This window comes from Arabidopsis lyrata, assembly GCF_000004255.2.
Source record: "Arabidopsis lyrata subsp. lyrata unplaced genomic scaffold ARALYscaffold_3, whole genome shotgun sequence".
In the NCBI taxonomy this organism is placed as follows: Eukaryota; Viridiplantae; Streptophyta; class Magnoliopsida; order Brassicales; family Brassicaceae; genus Arabidopsis; species Arabidopsis lyrata.
Genome location: NW_003302553.1, coordinates 22186276 through 22213154, shown reverse-complemented (window position 1 = coordinate 22213154; position 26879 = coordinate 22186276). Strand labels below are relative to the sequence as shown.

The 26879-nt window shown below is 34.7% G+C and overlaps 7 protein-coding genes across 10 annotated transcripts; 3 read left to right on the top strand and 4 right to left on the bottom strand.

Moving 5' to 3' along the window:
- Window positions 1-1866: 1866 nt before the first annotated feature.
- On the bottom strand, window positions 1867-3003 carry LOC9320144. The gene is made up of 3 exons (XM_021032200.1): window positions 2562-3003; window positions 2357-2436; window positions 1867-2211 (listed from the first exon to the last, which is right to left on the bottom strand). The coding sequence occupies exons 1-3, from the start codon at window positions 2784-2786 to the stop codon at window positions 2061-2063; spliced, it is 456 nt and encodes a 151-aa protein (XP_020887859.1). The 5' UTR covers window positions 2787-3003; the 3' UTR covers window positions 1867-2060.
- Window positions 3004-3320: 317 nt separating this feature from the next.
- On the bottom strand, window positions 3321-4303 carry LOC9322193 (peptide methionine sulfoxide reductase MsrB). The gene has a single exon (XM_021032201.1). The coding sequence runs from the start codon at window positions 4164-4166 to the stop codon at window positions 3783-3785; it is 384 nt and encodes a 127-aa protein (XP_020887860.1). The 5' UTR covers window positions 4167-4303; the 3' UTR covers window positions 3321-3782.
- A 3775-nt stretch (window positions 4304-8078) lies between these two features.
- LOC9322192 (serine/threonine-protein kinase STY8) lies at window positions 8079-12047 on the top strand. Its single transcript, XM_002886080.2, has 16 exons — window positions 8079-8443; window positions 8731-8845; window positions 8926-9005; window positions 9098-9208; window positions 9321-9375; window positions 9508-9618; window positions 9739-9789; window positions 9918-10090; window positions 10178-10285; window positions 10494-10567; window positions 10649-10824; window positions 10983-11078; window positions 11200-11280; window positions 11372-11425; window positions 11504-11638; window positions 11725-12047. The coding sequence occupies exons 1-16, from the start codon at window positions 8241-8243 to the stop codon at window positions 11797-11799; spliced, it is 1698 nt and encodes a 565-aa protein (XP_002886126.2). The 5' UTR covers window positions 8079-8240; the 3' UTR covers window positions 11800-12047.
- A 90-nt stretch (window positions 12048-12137) lies between these two features.
- On the top strand, window positions 12138-13378 carry LOC9320143 (UPF0548 protein At2g17695). The gene is made up of 4 exons (XM_021031684.1): window positions 12138-12239; window positions 12322-12408; window positions 12503-12679; window positions 12757-13378. Exons 2-4 carry the CDS (start codon window positions 12350-12352, stop codon window positions 13136-13138), a joined length of 618 nt encoding a protein of 205 aa, XP_020887343.1. The 5' UTR covers window positions 12138-12239; window positions 12322-12349; the 3' UTR covers window positions 13139-13378.
- Window positions 13203-15682, bottom strand: LOC110230033 (F-box protein At2g17690). 4 transcript variants are annotated; one of them, XM_021031682.1, is made up of 4 exons: window positions 15110-15682; window positions 14874-14954; window positions 13721-14679; window positions 13203-13618 (listed from the first exon to the last, which is right to left on the bottom strand). In XM_021031682.1, exons 3-4 carry the CDS (start codon window positions 14619-14621, stop codon window positions 13290-13292), a joined length of 1230 nt encoding a protein of 409 aa, XP_020887341.1. In that variant the 5' UTR covers window positions 14622-14679; window positions 14874-14954; window positions 15110-15682; the 3' UTR covers window positions 13203-13289. The 4 variants fall into 4 exon arrangements, with proteins under 4 accessions (XP_020887341.1, XP_020887342.1, XP_020887339.1 ...); XM_021031683.1 differs by having other exon boundaries at window positions 13775-14679; XM_021031680.1 differs by having other exon boundaries at window positions 13203-14679; window positions 15110-15680.
- A 533-nt stretch (window positions 15683-16215) lies between these two features.
- On the bottom strand, window positions 16216-18810 carry LOC9322191. Its single transcript, XM_002884030.2, has one exon. It carries the CDS (start codon window positions 18739-18741, stop codon window positions 17860-17862), a length of 882 nt encoding a protein of 293 aa, XP_002884076.1. The 5' UTR covers window positions 18742-18810; the 3' UTR covers window positions 16216-17859.
- Window positions 18811-23948: 5138 nt separating this feature from the next.
- On the top strand, window positions 23949-25891 carry LOC9320142 (U-box domain-containing protein 40). The gene is made up of 2 exons (XM_021032166.1): window positions 23949-24075; window positions 24717-25891. Exons 1-2 carry the CDS (start codon window positions 23949-23951, stop codon window positions 25745-25747), a joined length of 1158 nt encoding a protein of 385 aa, XP_020887825.1. The 3' UTR covers window positions 25748-25891.
- The last annotated feature ends 988 nt before the right edge of the window (window positions 25892-26879 follow it).

Genomic DNA, 26879 nt, shown 5'->3' with positions numbered 1-26879 from the left:
TTATATTCTTCTTTTTCTGTTTCTGTACCCGATACTTTTTGATATTTCTGATTCACCCCGTTTGTTTTGACGATTAATAATATTATCCTAATTATTGTAACTGGATCGGTCAACTAATGATTTTTAGATTTGTTTTAATTTATAAAAGATAATCTTGGTCATTCAAGATTTAAAGATATACTTTTTGGTATATAAAAAAAAACTATTTGTTAATTTTGAGACTTAAATAAGCTTTTCATCTAGTGCATTTGTTTCATATTAACTTATTTTGGGGTTTTTTTTTTGGGTTCAAACTGTTTATCTATTCCGCGTTATCCATTTTCACAGTTGTTGTTTCTAACGTACACAAACAAAACAAAAATCAAATAAATCAATGTATATGTATATGTTTATCTATGAATTAAGACGTGGTAAGAACATGTTAGACATAACCAATACATGATTTGATCACTTCTTTAAGTTTATTTGTTTATATTCAAATTGAGATGGTCAACCAATGATTATTGTTAAATAAAAAAGGTCAGTTAATAATTACATAATAAATAAGAATATAACATAACTTATTTTACAATTGATACCAATTAAATTGGAAAACTAATTTAACTTAATATATCTTTTTTTATATTAAGTCATATGCTTACAATTCGTGTATAAAACAATTTAACAATCTTGGAGCAAAAAAAAAAATATATATATATATGATGGTTGTGGTTGCTACAATCACTTCATTTTCGCTTTATACAATTTTTTTTATAATTTAACCAATTATTTCGATAAAAATGACTATATATTCACTAAAATTTAAATCATTTTATCGTTGGATCTATAATGTCACAAGTACCAAAATCAACAAATTTTGTGCACATACTGCACAACACAGTCTTAAATTCGATAAATATCTCAAGCTATACAATTTTTTTGAATTAAAAATTCCACATACTACACCATTATTATATTTTAGTTTTACAATATTTGAGAAACTTAACAGTTACAACGTATATAGGTTACATATTCGATAGATTAATAGAACTTCAAACAAATTAAATTTTACAAATAAGTCCTTACAAATCTAATGTCATCATTGAGTCTTATATTCTCATGGTTGCTCTAAGATGTAGATTCTTCTCATGGTTACACTTACCATTGCTGCATGCATATGTGAAACTTTGAAATAAACCTTGTATATGATCCAATGATGAAGTGATGTATTTGTTAAACTCATTCTCACATTCATTCACAAACTCATTTTGGGCACTTTGAGCATTTTATGCAGGAGACTGCCAAGGTCTTCAATGTCAAATGATCTGCCAATGAAAGCTTGAAAACGACATCAAAAGACATCACTTGACATTGATATCAAAAGACATCACTTGACTTATAAACCTAATAAAACTTTATAAAAATTTCAGATTTAAAAAGGAGCATTTTTGAAAATGGACATCTAAAAGGGGCATTTTTGAAAAGAGGTACACCAAAAGGGGTATTTTTAACAATTTCCCAAAAATCAATGGTAGAAAAAAATCTTGAATTATAAGACTTCTATTTACATTTTCATAAGCTGAATTCGAAATAGCTATGTAGCAAATTATGCAGATTTAAAGCAAACTTCAGACCTAAAGCAAGAAGTTCAATGCAAAACCACCACTTGACAAAGGTTTAAATGAAGAAAAAAGAAACTCATGTTAACTATACATTTGTTTAAAGGATAGTATATACCAAACGCTGGTTGTTAGTCACTCAAATCTAAAGATTGGAAAATGTTTTACGTTTGTGATTAAATTTAGCAACAAGTCAGTTATCCAAATTGAGATAAATAGAGCATGTATAAAATCTTTCTTATGGCGTAGAATTGAAAAAACACCAAAGTACACAATATGGAACAAGAAGAAATTAATGTCCCATAGAAACATTTTATTCAACAGTTACAAATCAAAAACCACACCAAAGTCCAGATCCATTAACATAGAAGCATTAACACATGAATGTACAGAGACACACACACGAACGTATATATACATATATGCAAGACAATTGATCTTGCAGAGTTTGCTGCTCATGGTTCAAAAGACATTGAGCGAAGTTGCGTAGAGTGGATTGCAAGGCTTGAACGAGAAACAGTTTGGTGTATATGTTGAAAACCTCTTTCTCTTCAGTGAATCTGCATATCCAAGAGCGGGCTGGTTCAAGTATGCGTATTTGCTCTTTGTCCACCTGAATCCAAGATACACATCGAAATTCAAAGTTAAATCGCGAAACAGCCGAGACAAAAACCAGGTGGTTCTTGTTTTAGGCTCATTGAATGGTTCAAGATATATGTAAAGATGAAAGATTATATTGATGAGAATTAAAAACAGACCAGTCTTTCAATCCCTGATGATCTTCAGTTTTCAGGTCCTCCATGTCCAAGCTTTCTTCAAAGCGTTTGTAATCCTCATCCTGCAATAGACATCAGAACCATCTTGATCTCGATTGAGTTGAAAGCACGAGATCAAGAAATATCGATTTTCCTCTTCAACGATCTAAACAACCACACAGGAATTGTTAAAAGCAAAAGGACATACAGAGAGATTACGAGCTCTGACACGAGCTGCAGCCTTAATAGCAGAATATAGATGATCCTCTTCAATAATCTGCTTTTGTCTCCAGAACTTCTTGATCTGTTTATTGGTTATGCTGTCTCCATGGATCTTTCTAAATCCATATCCCGGAGATGGAGGAAGCGGTGGAGGAGGAGGCGGCATCAATGACTTCTCAGACTCATCCATAATCTGTTTCTTCATATTCATACCACAACTTCACCAGCTAAATCACTTGGAACTTTATATACAACACAACGATCACACCAAAATGAATCTACAGAGATTCTGAATCTAACCTTCAAACTAAAGAGATACACCTAAGATTCTTAAGAGCCTACCAAAGAAGTATCCAACGTCTACGTCTACCCTTCAAATTATCTTGTACGTTAAGACAAACTATACAAGGAAAGACAAGTAGTTGATGTAACTTCTAATCTTTATCAACATCAACAATAATTTAAGCAATTAGGTAGTCTGTGGATAATACAAAATATATGGTCTTGAAACAACTAATATTACATCATTCACTCACAGCCGTTGAATCATAAATGGAGGTCACAATCAATATCACCAAAATGTCATTTTCATATGACGTCCTCCATTAAACTAACACTATTGGTTTTTGCTCTGTTCTTCACTTTCTCTTTAAGCCTATGGAACTTGTTTTTAACAAACGTTCCTCGTACAAAACTTCAACGACTGAATAATGAATTACTCCCACAAGTTAAACGAATCATCAAATAAAACAAACCGATGCTTATTGAACAAAATACGAAAAGATGCATCACCAAATCATCGAACGACGAACAATCATCCCCAAACCATGTGATTCAAATTCACAACAAACACAAACATTACATATATGATCAAAATCCAAGCCAACCACACATCTTAACTAAACTAGCTACTCGATCCGATTCACTATACCGGATTCTACAATAGACAAGAGATAAAACAGAGAATAGGATAGTAGATGTTTCTTCAAAAGCAAGTAACAAAAATCAGCTCAGAAGGCGGTTAAACCTCCTTGTTGCCATCGGTCTTGGCGCTTTTGGTGAAGCGAGCGCCAAGAACGATGGCAACACAAAGGTCTAACTGCCTTTATGACCTGATTTTTAAGCAACAAACATCTACAATCCTATTAACCCTTTTGACAAGTTTATACATATCTATGTAAAGCCTTAAACAACCCTTTTGCTTCAGCTAAGTCTGGGACGAGACTTGAACCGCCTTGGTTTTGAATCGATATCGAGGAGCACGAGGAATGACTTGACTCGGACCGAATCCGTATTGACCAATACCACCAGTGAGCGGAGGACCATCGTCGTAGATGTAGCCGATGAGGTGGTTGCAACTATTACACTTGATCTTGGTTCGTTTCCGTTGGATTCCCCAGTAATTTAGGGTTTCGAAGAAAGGCATGATCTTGTCTTCTTTTTCAAATCGGAATTTCTCGGCGTCGACGGCGGCGAATGAGAGCGTTCCTTTGTTACCGGCTTCGAAGTAGAAATCGGGAGGAAATAAATCGTTAGGGTTTAGATTCAGATCTGATCCGCATTCTTTGCAAGTGTAGATCGTTAAAGCCATTGTTTGTTGCTTCTCAATTCTGATTTCTTCTCACCTCCTCTCTCGGCTTTTTCTTCTTCTCTGGGACGAATTTTCTCCAGAGACGCGTTTTTTCTTTGGTCAGCGCCGTCGTAACTGACTCTGATCTCTGCCGTTGTTATATTGGGCTAATGGGCCTATTTGATAGTGGGCTTTATGTAATTTAATAAGCGTATTTACAAATAATGTGTTTTGTTGCTAAGATTTTAATTTGTAACCGTAATGGTGATAGATCAAACATTTTCTGAATTACGTTGACAGTAAACAGGAAAAAAAATTTGTTGCCTTACAATTTTCAAAAACTATTTTCAATATTTTAAAAATATTGGAAAAAGCATTTAATCAAAACATGCATAAACACAAAGAAGAACATAATTTTTTTTTTTGTTCTTTTGGATAAAGAAAAGTTTTTTGTTTGTGTGTGAATCTGATAGCTCTCTATAGAAATGATCTGTGAATCATTTACGTTGCATTTGATTAGGCCTTAGTTTTGGATTATAGAAATGGAATGCTAATTTAGTGCTACTCATATTTAGCTAGTTCATTCACCTTATACAAATGATGAGCCTTGTTTGATGTGTTGAAATAGGAGGTCTTGAGAGATTTTTACATATAACTGATGTTTAGATCTTGCAGAACCATACCACATAGTTCCAGCAACAACAAAAGTGTAAAATCAAAGGAAAGTCCAATGAGGAAAAAGTAAATGCAAATGCAACCTAATAACATAGGTCTGAAATTATATTGCTTCATTCAGCAATCAAAAGATGATCATCCTTAACACAGCTTGATCAGTGGCCCAAGCTTAAACAGCTTTTCCAAATGATCATGAACAACTCTTATCATATATTGCCCAACCCCAACATCTATACAACTTCAACTCTCAACTAATCTATATATACATTTTTGGAGTACATTTAGCAAATAAATCCTGAAGTTGAGAAGTATTTACGGATGAATGTCATTGCTTTAAATGTTAATACATTAATTGATTAATTAATTCTGTCTTAATCACATTGAAATTGTTTTTTGGAAAGATTTTTTAGATTCTCGAATTGTTAATTATTGTCAGTATTTTCAAAAATTATGATTGTAGTTATGATTGTAGAAAACAAAAATTGTCATGTGGCATACTGTTACTTAATGATAATTGTAAACTATATATAAAATATAAATGTCTTAAAATGATACCATTTGCAAACTTTTATAGAATATAAAATCGATATGATTTATATTATACTATCTATATATACCATTTGCACAAATTTTAGAAACCAAATCGTTCTGATTTTTTAAAAAATTTATAGCTCCGCGGTACACCGAGAGTGAAAATCTAGTTAGCGGACATTACCAACAACTTTTAGTGAAGGGTTTTATGGTATTGCTAGCTTTTTTTTTTTTTTTTTGTATGCTCACCAGTTGCATTCATTCATTTCCCTTTTTCATTTGGATAACTGTGCACCTGGTCAAGTATCAATTTTATTGCTTGATCGTACTCCTTTTATTTTCTTTGGTGAACTTGAATGGTCTCCATTGCATGTTGGTTTATGTACTTTGAATACTCTGTTTTCTACGGTCGCGGAGAAAGCGTCCAAGAACTCCTACCCCAGGGCACTATCTTGAGTTGACATGAAAAGCGCTGGGATAATGGTAAAAGCCGGAACTTTTGAAGCTGAGGTTACAATTATGAAACTATAGGCGTGATGATTATGGACACCTTAGGTCACCAAGACGGTCACCTGTAAGTATTCACCTCCACCTCGTAGAGAAAGGTCAAGGAGAGATCGGTCTTAACTCTCCTTATGGAAGTGCAGACAGGAGGAGACACAATCGTGATTCAAGGTGAGCTATATAATTTTTTTGGTCTTGGCAAAAGTATGTTAGGGTTTTGTAATTGAGCATCCAAAGAACTAAGCCAAAATAAAATTAAAAATGTGCTCTATCTTTCTCTCTCGGACGTCTTGCTTGTTATGTCTCCTTATGGACGTACGTTTTTGAGTTTGTTTCTTTCAACTTATAGTTAATCTAAGGTAAGCTCATATATAATACATATTTATATATCACACATGTGGATTATTTGTTTATGTATGTCAATGTAAGCATATTCTTCTGAGGATGTCCTCAAATCTCATTTTTCTTCTTCTTCTTCCTATCTTGATTACTTATTTAATCACAATTAGTAGTAAGGCAAACAATTCTTATCCAATAATTTGTGATCCAGTCACTGTTTTGAATTTGTCATTAATGATGTCGGGTACCATCGACAATCTAATTCGTTAACTGTGTTATTAGTATTATAAAATTACAACAAGCAGTCATTGTCGATATTAATATGCTCAAGGACCACTAAATTTCTACAAGTGGGGTAATTAACGACGTATTGAATTCAAAAACAGTACTCTGTCTGTTCTTTTATAAGTGATGTTTTAGAAAAATGCACATAGATTAAGAAATCATTTGATTTTTGTTTATTTTTAAACAAAAATATCATTTATTATCTAATCAACCAATAAAAAAAACAATCTACAGAATATATATCGCCAAAACCAATAAAAAAGTAATTAATTTTACATTGAAAATTGAAAACATCATCTATTTAAAAAAAAATAATAGAAACTTAAAACATCACTTATAAAAGAATGAAAGGAGTATAGTTAACATAAAATAGTAAAATTATCATTTATAGAATCTTCTAACTAAACTGGTACGCAAATGTTTTATTTATTTATTTCTAATTAAAGTAACACCACTACGAATATAAAAATTGTATATCTATTTGTAGATGAAAACCATATCAATATTGACCGGGATAGATAACGTGTTTATGTTAGTTTTGTAGTTGTGTACTACTATCTAAATTCAAATTCGCATATATATTGTAATGTAGTGTTTTGTGGTAATTAACTCGAACTCTTTGTTTGCAAGGATCTTCTCTCGTTCTTCACATGCAGGTTTGCATGAGCCAAATAGAAAAGGAAGATATTTCCTTCCATAAGAATGTCATTTGGTCGACCATCCTCCTATGGAGTACATTATTGTCTACGAGCAATACACCCTCAAAATAGTTTTAAAGTGGTAGAAAATAGCGATACAAAAAATAATTGAAAACACCCTTGTTAACTTGATACTACTTATATGATTAGTGATTATTAAAACATTAAACTCTATATATACTGCATTGATACGATGCTACTTACTAATCAAAACCTCTTTTCTTCCATATTTCCTCGACTAGTATAATGGGAATTATCTTTTCAAAGTTCCTCATCTTTGTCTTCCACTAGTTATGTTTTAATAATTGTTATTGCTTGATTCTTAATTGCTTAAATAGAAAATGTCACACAGACACAGCAATTTCCCTAATAATTTAGACTCCCATTAACACCATTGGTTTAAGTCAAGATTATGTTACACCAATAAAATATTCATCGCTTCCAAAAGAATATGTTAATTTGACCTAACCTAACGAATGATAATTCCACAACTTTTTTTCTTTTAATATTAATTCAACAACGACTATCAAAATTTTTGAGCTCCAAGTAGCTGGGATGATTGATACTATTCGACAAAAAGTATTTGTAGTTGACATATTGAACCGTAAAATTTAAATAGTAAAATAAATTAAATTTAATCTCAACCACTTCTTAATAAAAATCTAACAAATTTAATTAGTCTATCTTTCTCCCTTAATTGAACCTTTCCATATATGAATTTAATTATCATAAAATCACATCATTAGAGTAAATGATAAATCTACAAATATCAATTGTTTATGGTTATGTAATCTAAAATAAAACATACAAAATGATGACGTGGCTATTCCCTACGTGTAACACCACACACAGTAACGTTCCTCTCCTCACTCTAAGCCCAAAAAATCTCTCTCAAACTTCTCTTTAATCCTTTTTTTTTTTTTTCTCGCGTCTATAAGAATCCCTCAAGATCTCTCTCTCATAATTTGGAATCTTGGAGATCATTCGTCTTTTTTTTTTTCCGGATTTTGAGAGGTTTCACTTCTTTTTTTTTCCGATCCACCGCCGTGGATTTTGTTTTCCGATGACGATCAAAGACGAGTCGGAGAGTTGCGGTAGTAGAGCCGTCGTTGCTTCGCCGGCTCAAGAAAACCCTAGACATTACCGGATGAAACTTGATGTCTACAGTGAGGTTTTACAACGACTTCAAGAATCTAATTACGAAGAAGCTACTCTTCCTGATTTCGAGGATCAACTTTGGCTCCATTTCAATCGTCTTCCTGCTCGGTACATTGATTAGGGTTTTTCTTACTATCTTTGGATTTGATCAAATTGGATTTTGAGGATAAGGGTTTTGCTTTCGAGCGTCGTAGTATCTTGAAATTTCGTTACTTTAGATTATTCAGTTCTGTGTATATGTTCATCGACAGTGACTGATCTCTTTCTCTCTATGAGACAAAAAAAAAACTGAATCTTTTGCGTTTCTCAACACGTGTCTTGATCCAAAATTGAATCAAGTTTCTTGGTTGATTTCTAAGTTTTGCATTTGGCATTGTTCTTGCATGTTGTTTCAGATATGCTCTTGATGTTAAAGTTGAGAGAGCGGAAGATGTTCTTACTCATCAGAGATTACTAAAATTGGCGGAAGATCCTGCAACTAGGCCTGTCTTTGAAGTTCGTAGTGTACAGGTAATCAAACCTTGAGCCAATATTGAAAGCTTTATAAGAAACTTTTTTGTTTTGTTGTGTTAATTGGTTTCTTCTTACAGGTTTCTCCTAGAAGCTCTGCTGACTCTGACCCTGCGGTGGAGGAAGATGCTCAAAGCTCTCACCAACCAAGCGGACAGGGGTATGGAGTTTTATTAAATTGAGATCGATCTTGAACACTTTTCAGCGTTGTTGTAATTTCTTTTTAATCATGCCCTTTCTTTCTGTCAAAAGGGTTCTTGCTCCTCCAACTTTTGGTTCTTCTCCAAATTTTGAGGCTATTACTCAGGGAAGTAAAATTGTTGAAGATGTTGATAGTGTTGTGAATGCAACATTGTCTACTCGGTGAGACTTCTTGTTTTGTTGTTCATTGTGTTTTTGTATTGATTCATATTTTCTCTCATGTCTTAAGTATAATTCTATGTGCACTGATGTTATGCTTTGTTGTTTCCTGCAGACCAATGCACGAGATCACATTTTCAACCATCGATAAACCGAAACTCCTTAGCCAGGTGTGATTCTTACTCTAACATCACTGTTTGCTGCATAAACATTGCGTCATTACACACTGTCATGTAGAGGATGGATGGTTATTTCTTCCATATCTGTGATTAGTTGAGTGAGAAAACTGTTTTCTGTTTCAGCTAACTTCCCTGCTTGGTGAGCTTGGACTGAATATACAAGAGGCTCATGCTTTTTCCACTGTAGATGGTTTCTCTCTAGATGTCTTTGTAGTTGATGGTTGGTCTCAGGAGGTATGGTGGTTTTCGCTTTTCGAGAATGGCTTAACTAGATTTTGAATGACTTAACGAGATCTTGAATACCTTTCTGTCTGCTATCACTAACTGAGAAACTTATGCACTTTGGAATTACAGGAAACAGATGGTCTAAAGGATGCATTGAGCAAAGAGATATTGAAGCTTAAGGTATTTTCTGACTATGAATTTGGAGGATGCAATGATTCACGAGAAAATGATATAGGTCTTGTTGCTTTTTTTACTTCAAAAATTTGACAGTTGTCCTGTCTCTATATTTTCCGTTGGCTGTTCTACAGGATCAACCTGGTGCAAAACAGAAATCTATTTCTTTCTTTGAGCATGACAAATCAAGCAATGAGCTTATACCCGCCTGCATTGAAATACCCACGGATGGAACTGATGAGTGGGAAATTGACGTGACACAGCTCAAAATTGAAAAGAAAGTGGCATCTGGTTCATATGGGGATCTGTGAGTATTATTGTTATGTAAGCTTGTTTTGAAAACTGTAAGTTCTTATTGAGAAGTTAGAGTAATTTGTTTTTGATGGCTATGCAGGCATAGAGGCACTTATTGCAGTCAGGAAGTAGCTATCAAATTTCTCAAGCCTGAGCGTGTAAACAATGAGATGCTTAGAGAATTTTCTCAAGAAGTTTTTATAATGAGGTCGGTGTAATTAATTCTCAGCGTCATGTGGATATTCCCACAGTAGTTCATAGTTTTATATACAGAAACATGCCTGACTGACAATTATATTCAGGAGCAGGCTTGAACTTTTTCAGTCCTTGTCCTACGTTAAACCTCTTTTGATGTATTAAGTAACCAACATGCATTCTTCATTGTCATTTGTTACTGATGCTTTCACTGTCTGTAGGAAAGTTCGACACAAAAATGTCGTTCAATTTTTGGGTGCATGCACAAGATCTCCAACCCTCTGTATAGTGACTGGTAAGTTCTTAGTAGATGTAAATTTGAGTTGTTATCACAAAAACATGTAATATGAGTTGACTGGTTTTATGTTTGTGTCAGAGTTTATGGCTCGAGGGAGCATATATGATTTTCTTCACAAACAGAAATGCGCTTTCAAACTTCAAACTTTGCTTAAAGTTGCACTTGATGTGGCAAAAGGAATGAGCTATTTGCATCAAAACAACATTATTCACAGGGACCTTAAGACTGCAAATCTTCTTATGGATGAACATGGAGTAAGACTTGTTCTCTGGCTATGCATAGTGTAATCCTTAATAAACCATTGAAATTAAATTCTGCAAACATTTCTTTATCCTTTACCTCTATGAACCTCTTTTATTTCTACTAGAATCACCAGACTCTAGGGTTCTAACCTTGGGATAATTTTGAGCAGCTTGTCAAGGTTGCTGATTTCGGAGTTGCCAGAGTGCAGATTGAATCAGGAGTCATGACAGCTGAAACAGGGACTTACCGGTGGATGGCTCCAGAGGTATGTATGAGTTTTATACCTCAAATATATTGATTGATCTGGCTTTGTGTAATAATAAGCTTTTGGAGTCCTCTGTTTGATCTGGGTCTCTTACTTTGACAATAAACTTGCGAAAACCCAGGTCATTGAGCACAAACCTTACAATCACAAGGCAGATGTGTTCAGTTATGCGATAGTGCTATGGGAACTTCTGACTGGTGACGTAAGAATCTATCTGCTTACAATTCTCTGACTGAATCTTTCATGCTAATTAGAGAGATACTGATGTATCATGCATTTGTAAATGGAAACAGATCCCATATGCTTTCTTGACTCCACTACAAGCAGCTGTTGGCGTTGTCCAAAAGGTAATGCTGCTTCTTACTGTCTCATTCAGGTTTTTGTCTTGCTAGAGAACCAGAGGCTAAATTGAATTTGGTTTTCAGGGGCTTCGACCGAAAATTCCAAAGAAAACCCACCCAAAAGTGAAAGGACTTCTAGAGAGATGCTGGCATCAAGACCCGGCACAGAGACCACTGTTTGAGGAAATCATAGAAATGCTACAACAGATAATGAAAGAGGTAAACGTCGTAGTGTGATCTCCCGAGTACAAAAAACACCTTACAAGGAGAGATTCTCAGAGCAGGATGTGGTGAAAACAAAGCAGGTTGGAGATGCGGACCCTAGCAAGGACAAGCAGTGCATGTCTTTATTTGCTCCCTTCAGAAAGCCACGTTACTAGTTCTTCTTCTGATCATCACTTTTAACGATTCAAGGCATTATTTTTTTGCCTTGCCTTGTACAGTTTCTCTTTTTTTCTTTCTTTTTGACCTTAGAGAGTGTTTTCTCCTCTTTGATTCCTTTCCACAATAGAAATTAGTAACTCCTAATACTTTTTGCTTCTTCTTTTTTTCTTTCATAAGAAGGGAAGTTTAACAGAGTTGCATATTCGTTAGGCTTAAATCATTTTCACTGTGTATAGTTATTTAATGTGTTGTGTTTCTCATTTGTTTTCGGATCATTTTCACTTTGGGACTGTGTGTCGTTTTAGACATTTAGTAACAAACACCGTGCCGTTGGCTATGCAAAGAAACGACATGATGATTAGGATAATAAATCTCTGGAGCTCCACTAACCGAATGAATTGGGATTAAACGCCTCTGGTTTGTGAAGCTTTTGCAGGTTTTTCTCTCTACACCTCTGATCATCTCCCAAATTCGAATGTAGAAATAGCTCAAAGTTTCGATTTTTAATTTTATTTTAGTGGGTCTGCTTCAATTGCTGTGGAAGAGATGGTGTTCTTGAGTTGGGGTCGTCCATCTTCTGAGCAACAGCAACAAGTAATCAACAAGTAAGAAGAATCAAAATCGTTACTTAGAAAGAAAAACGAAATCTTTTGAGTACTGGAAAGCTCTCTCTGAGTTTATGCTTTTTATAATCCACAGAACAGGAGCCTTCAATTATGACAACAAGTACAGAGGAGTTTCGTCTAGGTCTATAGCTAAACTTAAGGAAGATTCAGAAGTTGAAAAAGATGGATTCTTGATCAATCATGCTAGGGTTTTAGTCGGTTCAGGTAGAGAGAGTTTCGAGAAGGGCAAAAAAGCTCTACAGAATTGGAAGTATGTGTAGCTCTTTATTCATCTCAAGAACACCAATCGGTTCTGTTCTTATTTATTTCTATCTGAAAAATTTGCAGGCATTTTGGTATGGATTGGGCATTTGTTGATCCTGCAACTCCTGTTGAAACCGGTAAGAAGTTTTGCATTTGTGTGAAAGAAGTTCTTCCATGGGTGATACTTCCTCTACAAGTGGTTTATGTTGACGAAAGCCGGAAATCAAGAAAAGGCCCTGCGCATTTCGGTTACGGAAGCGGTACTCTTCAGGGTCATTTACTCGCTGGAGAAGAACGGTTTTCGATAGAGCTTGATGGAAATGGTGAAGTATGGTATGAGATAACATCTTTCTCAAAGCCAGCTCATTTCTTGTCGTTCCTCGGATATCCTTATGTGAAGCTAAGGCAGAAGCACTTTGCTCGCCATTCTTCTGAAGCAGTGCTAAAACATCTCAAGGCTTCGTGATGATATCAAAAATGAAGATATTTCGTTAAACAAGTTGCATCTTCTGTTCAATACACTTTGTCTATACCAAAAATGAAGATGAAAGGTAAGGTTTTTATTCAGATGGTTGGTACTCTTAATACATAAAAATTAGCTTTGACCTAAACAAGATTTAGAGAAAGCTAGGAACAAACATTTGGAAACAACTCTTCTCAGATTTTGACATTGTTGTGATACTACCATCATCTAGCTTGAACACCTTAATCTCGTCTTTTTCCTTGTCGGTGAAGTAAATAGAATTTGGCAGGCATCCATAGAACTCATGAGCCAAAACCGAGAAACAAGTATCGGTAGCCATCATAACCGCATTATCTCCCAAGGACTTAACTTCTACCCATTTCACCAATTCATCATCCATCTTGTAAACCTTGAAACCTATCGTTTTGGGACGGTCACGTTCAAACACTTCACAACTTACATTCCCAACATCGTCGTGTAACACTGCGAAACGGTAACGAACGGGATCAGCATCCATGAAACCAGCATTGCCATTATTATCCCATAAATTAGCATTAGCGTCCACGAAACCAGCATTGGCATTACCATCCACGATATGAGGATTGGGAAAATTATTCCAGATATGAACAATGGCATTACCATTCAAGGAATCAGCTTTTCTCTTTAGGAGATTCTCGTCAATGAGACGATCTACAATGTAAAGCACTCCACGACATCTTACAAACCTTTTTTCCCCGGAAGATCTGTTAGTGATGTTTTTATATATTGAAGGTCCGAACCTGGAGATGTCGTAAGAGGAACTAATCCACCAAACACTCCCTTTTGTATCCAAGGCGTAAGTAAGACCTCTTTCAAGTTCAATGTCAGAGAATTGATCTACTTGTCCTTCGACTCTCATCCAACTTTCGTCTTTCCAGTACCTGATCACCCCGTCGATGCCGATCACTAGAACACGATGATCTCCTCCTGGGACTCTGACAAGAAACACTCTTTGGAATCCGCGAGCTGTTTTTCTCAGTTTGCCCTCTAGAACCGCATAAGCTTCTTGAATCTCGGAGAATATGAATTCTGACAGATCAATGCGCTTGCACGAAAGATCAATGCGCTTGCACGAATGTCGTAGTGCGAGGCGCGAGAGAGAGTTGAGGAGATGGAATTTCCCGGAGTTGAGATCCTTGTCTGATTTGATCAACCACCCTTGGTCCCGAGAGGAGGAGAGAGTGACGCGAAAGAATGCGGCCCGCGAGAGGAACGGGCCATAGCGGAGGCCCAAACTTTGTTCGTTTGCTTGGATTGAAGAGACCATGCATTGGAGGGGCTTGAACTTGATGAGAGGGCAGCTCAGGAAAAGGTTCTTGTTAGTGCCGGAAACAGAGGCGCGCCACGATTTGCAGATGCTACGGAAGCGTTTGAATTCGACCATGGAGAACAATCGAGCAGCGATTACGCCAAGAAGCTCCTCCGGTAACTTAGACCAATCACTCATTTCTCTCCCCTGTTTTGCTACTATGGTTGTTTTAACGCTCCAAATAGTTGTGCTTTGCCTTTTAAAGAATAAAAATATGAATAGTGCATTTTTAGTCTATAGGGAAACAAAATTCACTCATTTCCTTATAAAAAATGAAAATGAAAAATTTAAAAGCTGTTGACAAAAAAAATATAAATGAAAATGAATAAATGGTCGGAACCTTTCGTCCAAAAAAAAGTCGGATCCACTAGCTCAAGTCAAGAAAATTACCTGTGCAGATCTTTGAGCACGAGAGTTCAACTTTACTTCCTTTCAAACCTTAAAGAGTTGAGAAAAAGCTCAATGAATTTGCTGACCAAAAAAAAAAAACAATGAAAATTAATAAATTGAAAGGTGAGATCTAGTTGAATATCAATTGAAAACAAAAGTTTTTTTTGGTGAAATGTTAATTATGATTTAAAAATTAATTAACTAACAAAGAGAAATTTCTTTTATGCTAAATTTACATTTATATTGGTAGATTTTGGTCGGAGGATATGTCGGCACCGCAGTTTATGACGTTGAAAGAAAAGAATTGGGGTTTGACGGTGTTTGGGTAAATCTTAATTGTTTCAGATCGATCGAGACAGTTTTACAGATTGATAAGAAAAAATATTTTGTGTTGATTAGGTTCTAATGGTGTTTGGGTTGCCGAATCTTAGAGATCTCTTGAAATGTTGGAACTCTTCGAAGCGGCGTGAGTCTCTAGGGATTTTTTTTGTTTGCTCCTTCTGCTTTAAACCTTCTTATTTATAGGTACACGTCAAACTTTACTATGTTTTTGTTAGGGCTGACGTGTATTGTGAAATCTTATCTTTATGAAATCTTATCTTTATAACTGACGTGGCATTAACCAAATAATTCATCATATATCTTGAATGTTTTCGTACGATGATTTTCATGTCGTTTCGCAAACAAATTTATTGAATCCTTAAAAAATGTGGTGTATTGGAGATTTCAAATTTGGAAGACTTTTTAGATCTCGTATTTGGGGAGATTTTGAAGGATATCTAATGATTTTGATGGCCTTTTAAAAAAATTCTTTTGGTTTAGCAAAAAAATATTTTAAAAAAAATCCACAACTTTCAGATTTTGTTTTTCATTCTTCTAACTTTTGGTCTAAACCGAACTTTTGAACTAAACCGAACTTTGCAAATGTACTAAAATTGATAAAATGAGCCAATTTAGGGGTCTAAAACAAACTTAGGTTTTCAATTCGGAATTTTTTTACCCAAACCGAACAAACAGATTGTCAATTAAACTATAATTCGTTGCAATTCAAAATTCTTTTACCCAAAAATCGAACAATCTGAACAAAATTCTTGACATATTTAACTGATTGCCCAGTCTTAACTACATTACTTTGGTAAAAAGATGGAGTGATGTTAAAATAGGCTAAGAGCCCGAAAGCTTCTTTCATCTCTTAAACCCTTAGCTTGCTTTCCCGACTCTCATCCATTTCCTTTAAGAATAATCTGCCTCCGATTAAGATTCTTCTTCCTCCTTTAGTCCCATATTTTTCTCGACAAATCCGTCCATCTCCTTTACTTGCCTTGGTATGATTCTCTTCACTCTTCTCTCGGACTTCACTATCTCAAATCCATAATCCCATCACAACTCCACCTTACTCCGTTTATAAACTTCTTCTCGTTACTCTTCCAATGATCCAAGAGTTGAAGAATAGAAGTTGATAAAGAAGGTGTGATGAGCTGAAGCAACGACGAGGATAATTTGTTGCAAGAAATAAGAATAGGCACGAAAGTAGATCGTAGCGGAAATGTGGGTAATCGAGCGAGATGTAATGGGGAGCTGAGGAAATGGTTACGGTTCAAAGGAGAATCCAAGATTTAAGAGAAATTCGTCGTTGAGATGTTGTTGGGCGAGCACGAAATCAAATCATGAAGGTCCAGGACTTGAGGGGAAAGTTGTTGCAAAGTGTGACCAGTTTAAGAAACATTAAGGTGAAGCCTTTGGAAGGAGAGGTACTAAAGGGATGAGGAAGTGGATGAAGATAAGTTTGAGTATCGGATGGAGTAAAAAGTTTTATGAGATGGAATTATCGAAAACGTGGGGGACCGCAACCAAGATTTTAAAGTGTTGAAGGACTTTGGCCGAGCTCAGTAACGTGAGCTTGTAACTCGAGTGAGGGCAAGTGGAGGAGTGAGTGAGTTGTTGGAGAAGAAGAATCTTTAAGGAGTGGTGATCAAGAGTGTTGGAAAAGGAATAAACCAAAGTTGGTGAAGGAGCAAGAAGTGGTAAAAGGCGAAGCGCCAAAGTGTAAGGATTAATATCAGGAGATGAGAATCGAAGTTGGATACTTATTGTACAAAAGTTATATGATATAAAAGGAGTAATTTTCTTATAAAGTGGGTGTTTCACCCGATATTAGTCTTGTCCGGACTAACACAACTCGCGATCACGGTAAGGGTTGAAAAGCCTAAACCGCAGTCGGGAGGGACGGTTCGCGCGGATGGTCTGGCTAAGGGTCTGAATTCGTTTGGAACCTCTGCTGGAACGTCTGTGTGAGCTGTCTATGTGACGTCTTCGGGTCGCCCGTGGCTTGTCCGGCCATAGAGCGGTTCGGGGGCGTTACAACGGGTTCAATGTAAGAATTTAGGTTGTAACCTATTTATTGACACTATAAATCAAAAAGTGCCTAAACGGGTTGGCCCTTTTAATTTTGTGGGCTTAGCAGATTTCTTTTAAGTCAAATTGGTTGTCCATAAAAATTATTTCACATTGGAAAGATGGAAAAAACTTAGAATAATATATAAGAGATTTTTTCATACGACTACTCGAGATTTTAAACCTAAATTCTATGCTAAGCAGAGCCCACCATTAATACAAAACTTAATCACTAGACCCGGGTCAAGTAATTTTATGAACATACCTCTCATTGCTTCCAAATGGACAAACAAAAGACAAAGATTAGATAATGAGTTTATTGTCGATACTCGTGAAAATATAGCGGGTTATTTATGGAGTTGTGGAAAGAATTGGTAGAGCATGAAATCAGAGATTCAAATGTGACATCAATTACCAAGTGATACAAAAACGTGTACACGCAAAATTGTGTGTGTTTTTTTTAATAAATGAATATATATTTTTATAAAATGAAATTAACTAGTGTTTACAAAATCTTATGTTTGTATAATGTACCCTTCGGCAAATCCTCTAAAACTGAATGCCCACGAAGATGACAATATTACATATACACCTATTGAGAGATTATGTTGAGAAGCAAGGCTCGTGTTCTAATCATCCCTCGAAATAATTCTTCTAGACTCTTCTCGAACCTTCGAATCCATACCTCAACTTCCTCAAGCTTCACATGAAGATCATCATAAGAGATAGAATCTCCACAAATCGCTGAATCTACATTCTCCAACTCATTTTTGACCATCTTATCGTGATCATGAAACTTCTTGTTCATGAGGACCAAAGCCAATTTGCTCCTTATGTCATTCCCGTTTTGTCGTCCCGACAAGAACTCCAAGAACGACTTCAAGACCGAAACTGTCATTGAAACGACACGTCTCATTGCATGAATCACGGCCAATAAATGAATATCACCGTCTTGATCATAACCATGATCTTTCATTACTAACCCTACATTAATGTTCTTTAACGATCCAAGAAGCTTCTTCACTTCTTTCCTCATATTCTTCCTAAATCCGACATAGCCCGAGACATCGAAATCTTTCCTTCTCCTAACACAAGACTGAAGACCAAGAACATGCTCATGAGTCTCAACCATGAGATCCCTCGAGACGTTGCATATATCCATTAGCCTCAACGAACCATCAAGCATTTCCTCCATAAACTCTCCCTTCATCATCTTCTTCTTCTTCTTCTTCTTCTCATCATTAAACGACAACACTCTTTGCGTCGAACCCATCTTAAGAAGATCTTCGGTACAGTCGTACAGATCCTCCAGCCCCGATAAACCGGAGTAAACGGACTTAGACGACGTCATTGTCGACGTGTTCATAGTGATAATAAATTTTTCCAGCGACTCCTCAATCGCTGCGGTGCTAGGATGAGATCTTGATGGTAAGCTAATAGATCTTACATGGTTCTTGATCATCTTCATCGCCATATTGGTTTGAGCTTTGTTGTTTCTCTATACTGATAATTATTCAACGAGCTCTATTTATAGTATCATAAAAGTTTGTAACATCAACCAACAAAACTTCAACAATAATAAAATATAAATTATTTTAATTTTGTCCGATTGTTATGGGCAAAATGTGTGATTATGAGTTGTCATGATATTTTATAAATTCGATTGTCAAATTATGCGTAATAGTTTGGCCACATAGTTGATGAGTCATCGACTGTTATGCTTCCGGTTTCGCCACATAATTAATGCATAGTCGATTACTCCAAATAAAATATAAAAATAATATCAACGGTCTATAAATTGTCTGGGTAGGTAAAGAAATGCAGATCTTTCTCAACCATAATATGCCCCGACCTATCATACCTTTATTGTCTGATTAGCCTCAACATCGTGGGTTATGACACGTGGAAAAGAGTCGAATCTTTCGTTGATGTGTATCGGCATTTTATTGGTTACTACTACTGCAACGTGTAGTTTATTTGACATTTGATTTTTTATGTATTGGGTCTGGCAGAAGTTCCAGTCACTAACAATTGAAAGTTGAAAATTTAGAAATCATTAAATAATGTTGTTATTAGTAAAATAAAATTTACATTATGAATACTAATGCAGAATGATTGTCAAATGTAGAAAAGTTACGGAATCAAAATTTTCAATGTAAAAGTTTATGGAATCAAAACCATTTTTTTTCCTTTAAAATTGTAGTAGTTTGTAATAGTATAATTTCGTAGCTACAAAGGGGATGTGCTTCAAGAAAAATAAATAAATTAAAGGGAAAACCCAACCTCACATATATCCAAAGTATATCTTTAAGTTCCATATTCGTTGCACTGATCGTTTGATCCTCTATCTTTAGAGGCAATCTCGAAGTCCAACATAAAAGCTTTTAGGTGATATCTTTTGTAATAGAGATGCTCCGGAGATATTAATGACATGCTTTGCAAGTTTCTAAGATTTGAACTAGACCATAGCTGAACGTTTAAACCTTTTTTTTAAGGTTTAATTTTCATAATGTATATGATTCTCTATCCATGTTAATATGTTATCCCCTCCGGTAATATTTTGATAATTCTTTATTTTTTCAACATACTAAACATTATTTATAGTGTTCTTAAGCTTTGATTCTCCCGATGCAAACATAATAAGGAAACAAACATATTCTCATCAAACACATTTAAAATCAAAGTCTCTCTAGTATCAAGGTCTTCTCATTGGCCTTAGCAAAAACTCATATATCATCAAATAGCCGCATCTCTTTCCATAGCTTTCACTATATTGCCGACTCTTTTTTGACTCCATAGCCTATATTTTCATAAGTCATGACTGATTTTTTTTTTTTTTTTTTTTTGCATTTCGTATAAGATAGACAGTTGCATGAGACAGTTTCTTTGAATCTGTATTCGCATGCACTTTGTTGATCACCCTTTCAATCTCAGCATCCATTCCGCTGACCATGCGACCTTACTCCTTTTCAATTTCTCAACTGTATAGATGGAAGATTACCGGCAGGAGCAGAGATGGCAGTACCAGAGATGATATTAGATATCCTCTCTCATAGATTGTATAGATCCAAGTATAAGGAGGCTAAGATTTTATTTGTGGTTATAGAATTAGATTAAATACTTGATAATTTCGTCAAGACTCAAACGAGGGCTCGAGAATTAATGTGTATTTGAATAATAGGAGTTTTTCTATCATAAAAATTTATTTGTATAAGAGTATCTTACGTGTGTACATCCTGTACATATATTTGAAGCTACACATGATGTACTATTAATGATTTTAGTATATTCAAGTCTGTTTTTTGTGCCATTGTTAAAAATTTTGGTGTGGACCAAACTCAGAATTATTTTGTCTCCAAGCCTTTTTGTAAAGAGAATAATAAAATCCAAAATTTTATATCCAACCCCTTTGAGTATCTCTTACAATAACATTAACTAATCTAACCAAAATCATCCTAATTAAAGCGACATTAGAAAATCAAAGGTTTTAAAACAAAATAATATTCAAAATTTTCTTCTTAGTTACTTTGTAACTAATTAAGTGAAAAAATTAAGACACATAGATTATGCAGTTTGTACAATTAAGACACATATTAAGTGAAAAAATTAAGACACATCAATTAAGATATGTCTTAGTGATATTGTTGCTCATCTATTCATCTACTATTTTTTTTTTCAGCTTTGTCCCGTACCTCTAACTTTTAATAAAGTCGTTAAACCTTCTTGAAAAAAGATAAAATAAATAGAGCGATTCACAATTCACAAAATGTTATAAAGTAGAAATACACATCTACATAAAAAATTATCAGAAAATATGATACATTGTGCTACTGCAATGTATTTAAGGTCACTTGTCACAAGATTTTGGTCGACATACGCAGATACGCATTTACTTTATAGATGTCAAAACATCCCTAAGACCACAAGCAGTGGTACACTCTTTACCCGAGTGTGAGTAATTTTAAAACAAAAAATATTGCAAAAGTTGGAAAAGTTACACAGTTCGAGTGTGGGATAACACCCGAATGTGAGCTACGTGGGAGCATTTGGTTGGTAAGCTCTTCTTCTCTCTTCTTCACACTCCCTATCTCTCTCTATCTCTCTATCTCTCTCTCTTCTCTCTCTTTTTTATTATATTAATATAAATTTATTAACATTTATCACTACAAATACACCACTGCTGATGCCCTAAGTGTTAAAAATATTAGGGTTAAGAACGAACATTGATGATGGATGGGTGGGTGGTGTGTTTGATGTTTGACTTAAGAGTTAAGTTTAAATTTATATAACAATATAGATTGATAAAATTAAAAAATCTAACAAAAATAATATCAATCATATATTTTTCCGATGACATTTATTTTATATAGTTTCATTTTTTTGTTTAAATTACGTACACAAAAAAAAAAAAAACTATCTATACTAGTATAATCGCAGCACTTTTTGTGACGGGTGGGTAAAAAAGCTTTCGGTATATCGGATATCCGACCCATTTTAAAAATTTCTTCATAAAAAATTTGTTGGGTCGGGTTATATTTAACCCAACTCATACACCGGATATTCCATAATTAATAATTTAGATTTTTAGAAGATTTGATTAAGATTTATAATTATGATTCTCCTATCATCTTTGTTTGATTTGTTTTTAACTGTTTTGAATTATCATATAATACATAAAGTAAAAAAAAAATCAATTTTTTTTCTGCATATACTGTGATTCGAAATTTTAAAAACGGACATATATTATCCAATTGACGAAAATGTGTGTTCAACGTTCTACATCGATTAAAATATTTAGACAATGATTCAGAATCATATCATAAATAAGAACATTAATAAAATAAATGAGTTTTTTGGCGGGATGGGTTTGGCGGGACGGGTTTTTGAATCAACAATAATAAAAAAATTAAAATATCATTAATCCGCCGCTTCAATACGGATTTAATCCTTATTTTTTTTAATACAAATCACAGGACGGGTTAAGAAATTACGGAACGGGTTATATTTCGGAAATGATTTATATGGCGGACGAATTTGAATCAATATTTATATACCGCTTTAATACAGGTTAAATCCTCAGTTTATTAATAATTATCTCGTAGACTCGTGGTATACCGTTACTTAATAACAATTGTAAACTATAATATAAATAAATATGTTATAAGGAGATACAATTTACAAAATATTTTTATACTAACTTTAAAATTAAATCATTCCGCGGTGTACCGCGAGTTAAAATCTAGTTTATTATTTCTAGTTCTACTTTGCATATTTCTTTTTACACCTTTTTTATAAATATAACTATAATGGAAGAGAAACTGATGGTTATCACTTTTCACAAAGTCATCGTTCTTAAGTCTTAACCAATACTAATATTCTCTCAACCAATTGTAAAATCTGCTTTTTTATGGCATGTCTCCTTTTCGTTGACTTGTAAAAACGGGCTTCACCAATTGTCCACGTCCCCGGCATTACGTACACGTGTAAAACTTGACTTTTATTATTTGTTTTATGGGAAATTGTTAAAAATACATTTTTTTGTGTGACCCTTTTCAAAAATGCCCCTTTTAGATGTCCATTTTCAAAAATGCCTCTTTTTAAATCTGAAGTTTTTATAAAGTTTTATTAGGTTTATAAGGTACTTATGGATTGTAACTACTACTTGAAGACTCAATCCAAGTATTTATAAGGTTTTATAAGGTGTTTTTAAAGGTTTTATAAGTTATTTTAAAGGATTTTTAAGGTTTTACAAGATATTTTAAAGGTTTTTAAAGGTATTTAAAATGCATTTATAAGGTATTTATAAAGTATATATAAGATTTTAGATACATAGAAATGTAGTTTGTGTATGTTTTAATAATATTACATACATATTTGGGTAAATCTTATATTTTTAAGAGCATTTTTTATAAGGTTTTTTTAAAAAGGGTATTTTTAAAAAATGGCATTGAAAAAGTAGCATTTTTGCAAAAGCATCTTGTTTTATTTCTAGATCTCATTGGCAGTCACCAATTATTGCATGCTTCCAAAGAATTTTCAATCATGTTATGTACATTGCATATAGCATTGATCTCCAAAAACATTCTTTTCTAAGGTTATCATTTCCTGTGGTGCATGTCAGGTGTGTTCCATATAGTAGTTCCAAAAGTAAATTGGCTTTAACAAACTAAACGATTTTTAATAGAACAAATTTGGTTTTACATATGATAGTTTAGCTGCTATTGTTTTGTTGGTGGAGCCAAAAAAGAAGAAGCGATTATAAATATTATTTTAGGTATTACATAATTTATATGATGACTATAAATTGTTTTATAATTTAAGTAAGAGAAAATTAGCATTAGTACCACATTTTGTCCAAAAGTTATCACTTCTACCACATTTGAATTCCAATTATCATTCATACCACATTGTGTTTGTAAAATGACCATTTTACCTTCCAACTGGTGAGATAGGGAACTGCGGTTGATGTGACTTTCCGAAATTTTTACTGTCTTTTTTTCTCTCCTGGCGCATTGGTAACCGTTTTCGTCCCTCTGCCTGGTAAAACAAAGTTGTTCCCGAGTAAATCCAGATCTTCGTCTTCGGCTCTCTGGCAAAATAAAATAAAGATCAAGTTGTCCCCGAGTTAATCCAGATATCTGGCTGGTAAAACCACATCATCTAGCGATGGATAATTAAGAGATGTTGTCCCCGAGTAAATCCAGATCTCTGGCTGGTAAAACTATATCATCTGGCGATAGACAATCAAGAGATCCAGTTGTTCTCGATCCAGTTGTTCCCGAGTTTAACCCATATCATCTCCTTAAACGTTTTTATTAATTAATTACTTGCCTTGACCTACTAATTAATACTTTGCATTATATTTTAATATCTAATAATCATTGTCACCATTTAATTAAATAATGATTGTCTCCCAACATTTAACTATCTTTAATAAAACTAATCATAGTCTCCAAATAATTATTGTCCCCAACTTTTAAATGTAGCTCTTTTTTCTGACACACACCTGATACATCAGAAGGGCAAAATTATCTATTGTCTACCCCAATACCACAATCAAGTGGTACAAGTGCTAAAAGGATTTCCATTGTGGTAGAATTACTAAGAAATTTGAAAATTGTGGTACATTTGGCAAAAATCCCTTTTTTTAAGTAATGTTTTAGAAAATACTTTTATTGTTATTTTAAGGGTTGGCTAATTTTATAGCCATAAACTAGTTGCATTCTCAGCTTTTCCCCCAACCTTTTTGTCTCTGAAAATTCCACTATAAACTTTGATAATTCTCACAATTGCAAAATGTATTTTCGGATTCATCCTTAAAACTACGCCTCCAATTAAACCGGCCAATAAACCGGTACCACATAACCCGGTTTGATTTAATTCAAATTTAACCAAATTTAAACCTGATTTTGACCCGAATCTTCTTCCTCTCCACCCAATTTTGACCAGAATTTTTAGCTTCTAAAACCCTAGGCTTCACACCAAATCCACCACCAGATTTCTCCACCGTCATACCAAATCTCGCCTTGAAATCTGCAATTCTCAGTTGGTGTGAACGACGGTGTTTTCCACCGCCGAAGCCACTCGATTCCGCCGCCGAGGAGAAGCTTATACTCACATTAATTGAGAAAACACCACAAAGAAGAGTCTCTGTTTCAGAGAAAGAGCTTATCAAAGCAATCAAAGATAAACCATCAGTGAGACTTAACCACGCTGCGACGGAGCTTGACCGGAGACCTAACTACTTCAATTCAAGCTCCGACGAGTCAATAGCTTCTTCAAGCTGTACACTACAGTTAACAACTAAACCTAGTTGCTTCTCTTCACCTTCATCTGGAGAAATCGAATCTTTAGAACCAAACCTAACTCCAGAAGAAGAAGCTTTACTAACAAAGCTTAAGAGTAATCGAATCTCAGAGATTGAAGAAGCTTTGATTTCGATTCGACGCGTTACAAGAATCGACGAAGGTTCAAAAATCAGTTTATGTACAACGAGACTAATCTCTGCACTTAAGTCACTGATTGTTTCGAGATACGCGACGGTTCAGGTCAATGTCACGGTGGTTCTTGTCAACTTGTCTTTGGAAAAATCTAATAAAGTTAAGATCGTACGGTCAGGAATCGTTCCACCGTTGATCGACGTTTTGAAATGCGGTTCTGTTGAAGCTCAGGAACATTCCGCCGGAGTTATCTTCAGTTTAGCTCTTGAAGATGAGAACAAGATGGCGATTGGTGTTCTCGGAGGTTTAGAGTCGTCGCTTCATTTGATCCGAGTTGGTACTGAGTTGACTCGGCATGACTCAGCTTTAGCTTTGTATCACCTTTCTCTTGTACAGAGTAATAGAGGGAAGCTTGTGAAGCTCGGAGCTGTTCAGATGCTTTTGGGTATGGTGAAGTTAGGAAGAAGAAAAAATAAATCGGGTCAAAATCGGGTGAAGAAGAAGAAGATTCGGGTCAAAATCGGGTTTAAATTTGGTTAAATTTGAATTAAATCAAACCGGATTATGTGGTACCGGTTTATTGGCCGGTTCAATTGGAGGCGTAGTTTTAAGGATGAATCCGAAAGTACATGTTGCAATTGTGAGAATTATCTAAGTTTATGGTGGAATTTTCAGGGGCAAAAAGGTTGGGGGAAAAAGCTGAGAATGCAACTAATTTATGGCTATAAAATCAGCCAACCCTTATTTTAAATTAAGTGATGTTCTCATTATTATCTAAAAATTTATCTTTTTAAATTTCTTATAACCGTTTGCATTCTGCAGAATTTCTTTGTTATTGGTCCAAAATATTTTTCTTAGACAATAATTTGTTTTATTACATAATTAAGTGTCTTTTAGCGGGGATGTGCCTTTAGATAAGTGGTTAAGTCCACTTGACTCTGCCTTCCCCACCGGAGTTCGAGTCCATTAAATCGCGTTACTCCGCGTAGTAGGAATTGGCTATGGATCGGACCTTGTCGATCCAAAGATGTCAAAAAAAAAAAAAAAAAAAAAAAAGTGTCTTTTAGCATTTAGGAAGTTGAATCCGTGGCAAAGATGTTTTAACATTAATCTTTTAGTTCACGAACACGGGCCACGGCAACGTCAAGCTCTTAGATTATTCATATTATCGTGTCTCCATTATTGTCTATTCTTGCTTCCCATATCATCTCTGGCATACAAAGATATGTAAGAGATATACAAGAACATGACAGCTCAGAGAAACTTATACTACTCAAAGATAAAGCTGGAGGCTCTGGTAGATTGAAGAATCTATAGGTTATACAATAATGGTAGGAGAATCTTGCATTCGTGGACCTCGCGGTACGTACATTTCTTCCTAATATGTATATTTCTCCGTAGCGTTCTATTGTTTAATGAGGGGAGACAAAGAAACAAATGTTGCAGCAATATACAATAGATAATGAAACATGACAGAAGAGAAATCTAAATAAATAAAAGAGTTTATTCATCAAATGATTGTAATTTGGTCATAAACAATGAAATAGACTAATACAAGAATGTTGACCACTTGTAAATCTTCTTCATGATTCCATTAACGTTGTCCTCTGTTTTCTTGCCCCCCTCAATGATTTGGTTTGCAATTCTACTGATAATTCACAAATACTCTGCA

Excerpts from the sequence above, each read along its gene's own strand:
- LOC9320144 (XM_021032200.1), bottom strand. The coding sequence starts at position 2,786 with ATGAATATGAAGAAACAGATTATGGATGAGTCTGAGAAGTCATTGATG. Across the intron at positions 2,437-2,561 it reads TCAGAGCTCGTAATCTCTCT|GATGAGGATTACAAACGCTT; the intron begins GTATGTCCTTTT and ends TGTCTATTGCAG. Across the intron at positions 2,212-2,356 it reads CATCAGGGATTGAAAGACTG|GTGGACAAAGAGCAAATACG; the intron begins GTCTGTTTTTAA and ends TCTTGGATTCAG.
- LOC9322193 (XM_021032201.1), bottom strand. The coding sequence starts at position 4,166 with ATGGCTTTAACGATCTACACTTGCAAAGAATGCGGATCAGATCTGAAT.
- LOC9322192 (XM_002886080.2), top strand. The coding sequence starts at position 8,241 with ATGACGATCAAAGACGAGTCGGAGAGTTGCGGTAGTAGAGCCGTCGTT. Across the intron at positions 9,619-9,738 it reads TTGATGGTTGGTCTCAGGAG|GAAACAGATGGTCTAAAGGA; the intron begins GTATGGTGGTTT and ends TTGGAATTACAG. Across the intron at positions 11,281-11,371 it reads GGGAACTTCTGACTGGTGAC|ATCCCATATGCTTTCTTGAC; the intron begins GTAAGAATCTAT and ends AAATGGAAACAG.
- LOC9320143 (XM_021031684.1), top strand. The coding sequence starts at position 12,350 with ATGGTGTTCTTGAGTTGGGGTCGTCCATCTTCTGAGCAACAGCAACAA. Across the intron at positions 12,409-12,502 it reads CAGCAACAAGTAATCAACAA|AACAGGAGCCTTCAATTATG; the intron begins GTAAGAAGAATC and ends TATAATCCACAG. Across the intron at positions 12,680-12,756 it reads AAAGCTCTACAGAATTGGAA|GCATTTTGGTATGGATTGGG; the intron begins GTATGTGTAGCT and ends AAAAATTTGCAG.
- LOC110230033 (XM_021031680.1), bottom strand. The coding sequence starts at position 14,621 with ATGAGTGATTGGTCTAAGTTACCGGAGGAGCTTCTTGGCGTAATCGCT.
- LOC9322191 (XM_002884030.2), bottom strand. The coding sequence starts at position 18,741 with ATGGCGATGAAGATGATCAAGAACCATGTAAGATCTATTAGCTTACCA.
- LOC9320142 (XM_021032166.1), top strand. The coding sequence starts at position 23,949 with ATGTTGTCCCCGAGTAAATCCAGATCTCTGGCTGGTAAAACTATATCA. Across the intron at positions 24,076-24,716 it reads CCCATATCATCTCCTTAAAC|AATTTTTAGCTTCTAAAACC; the intron begins GTTTTTATTAAT and ends AATTTTGACCAG.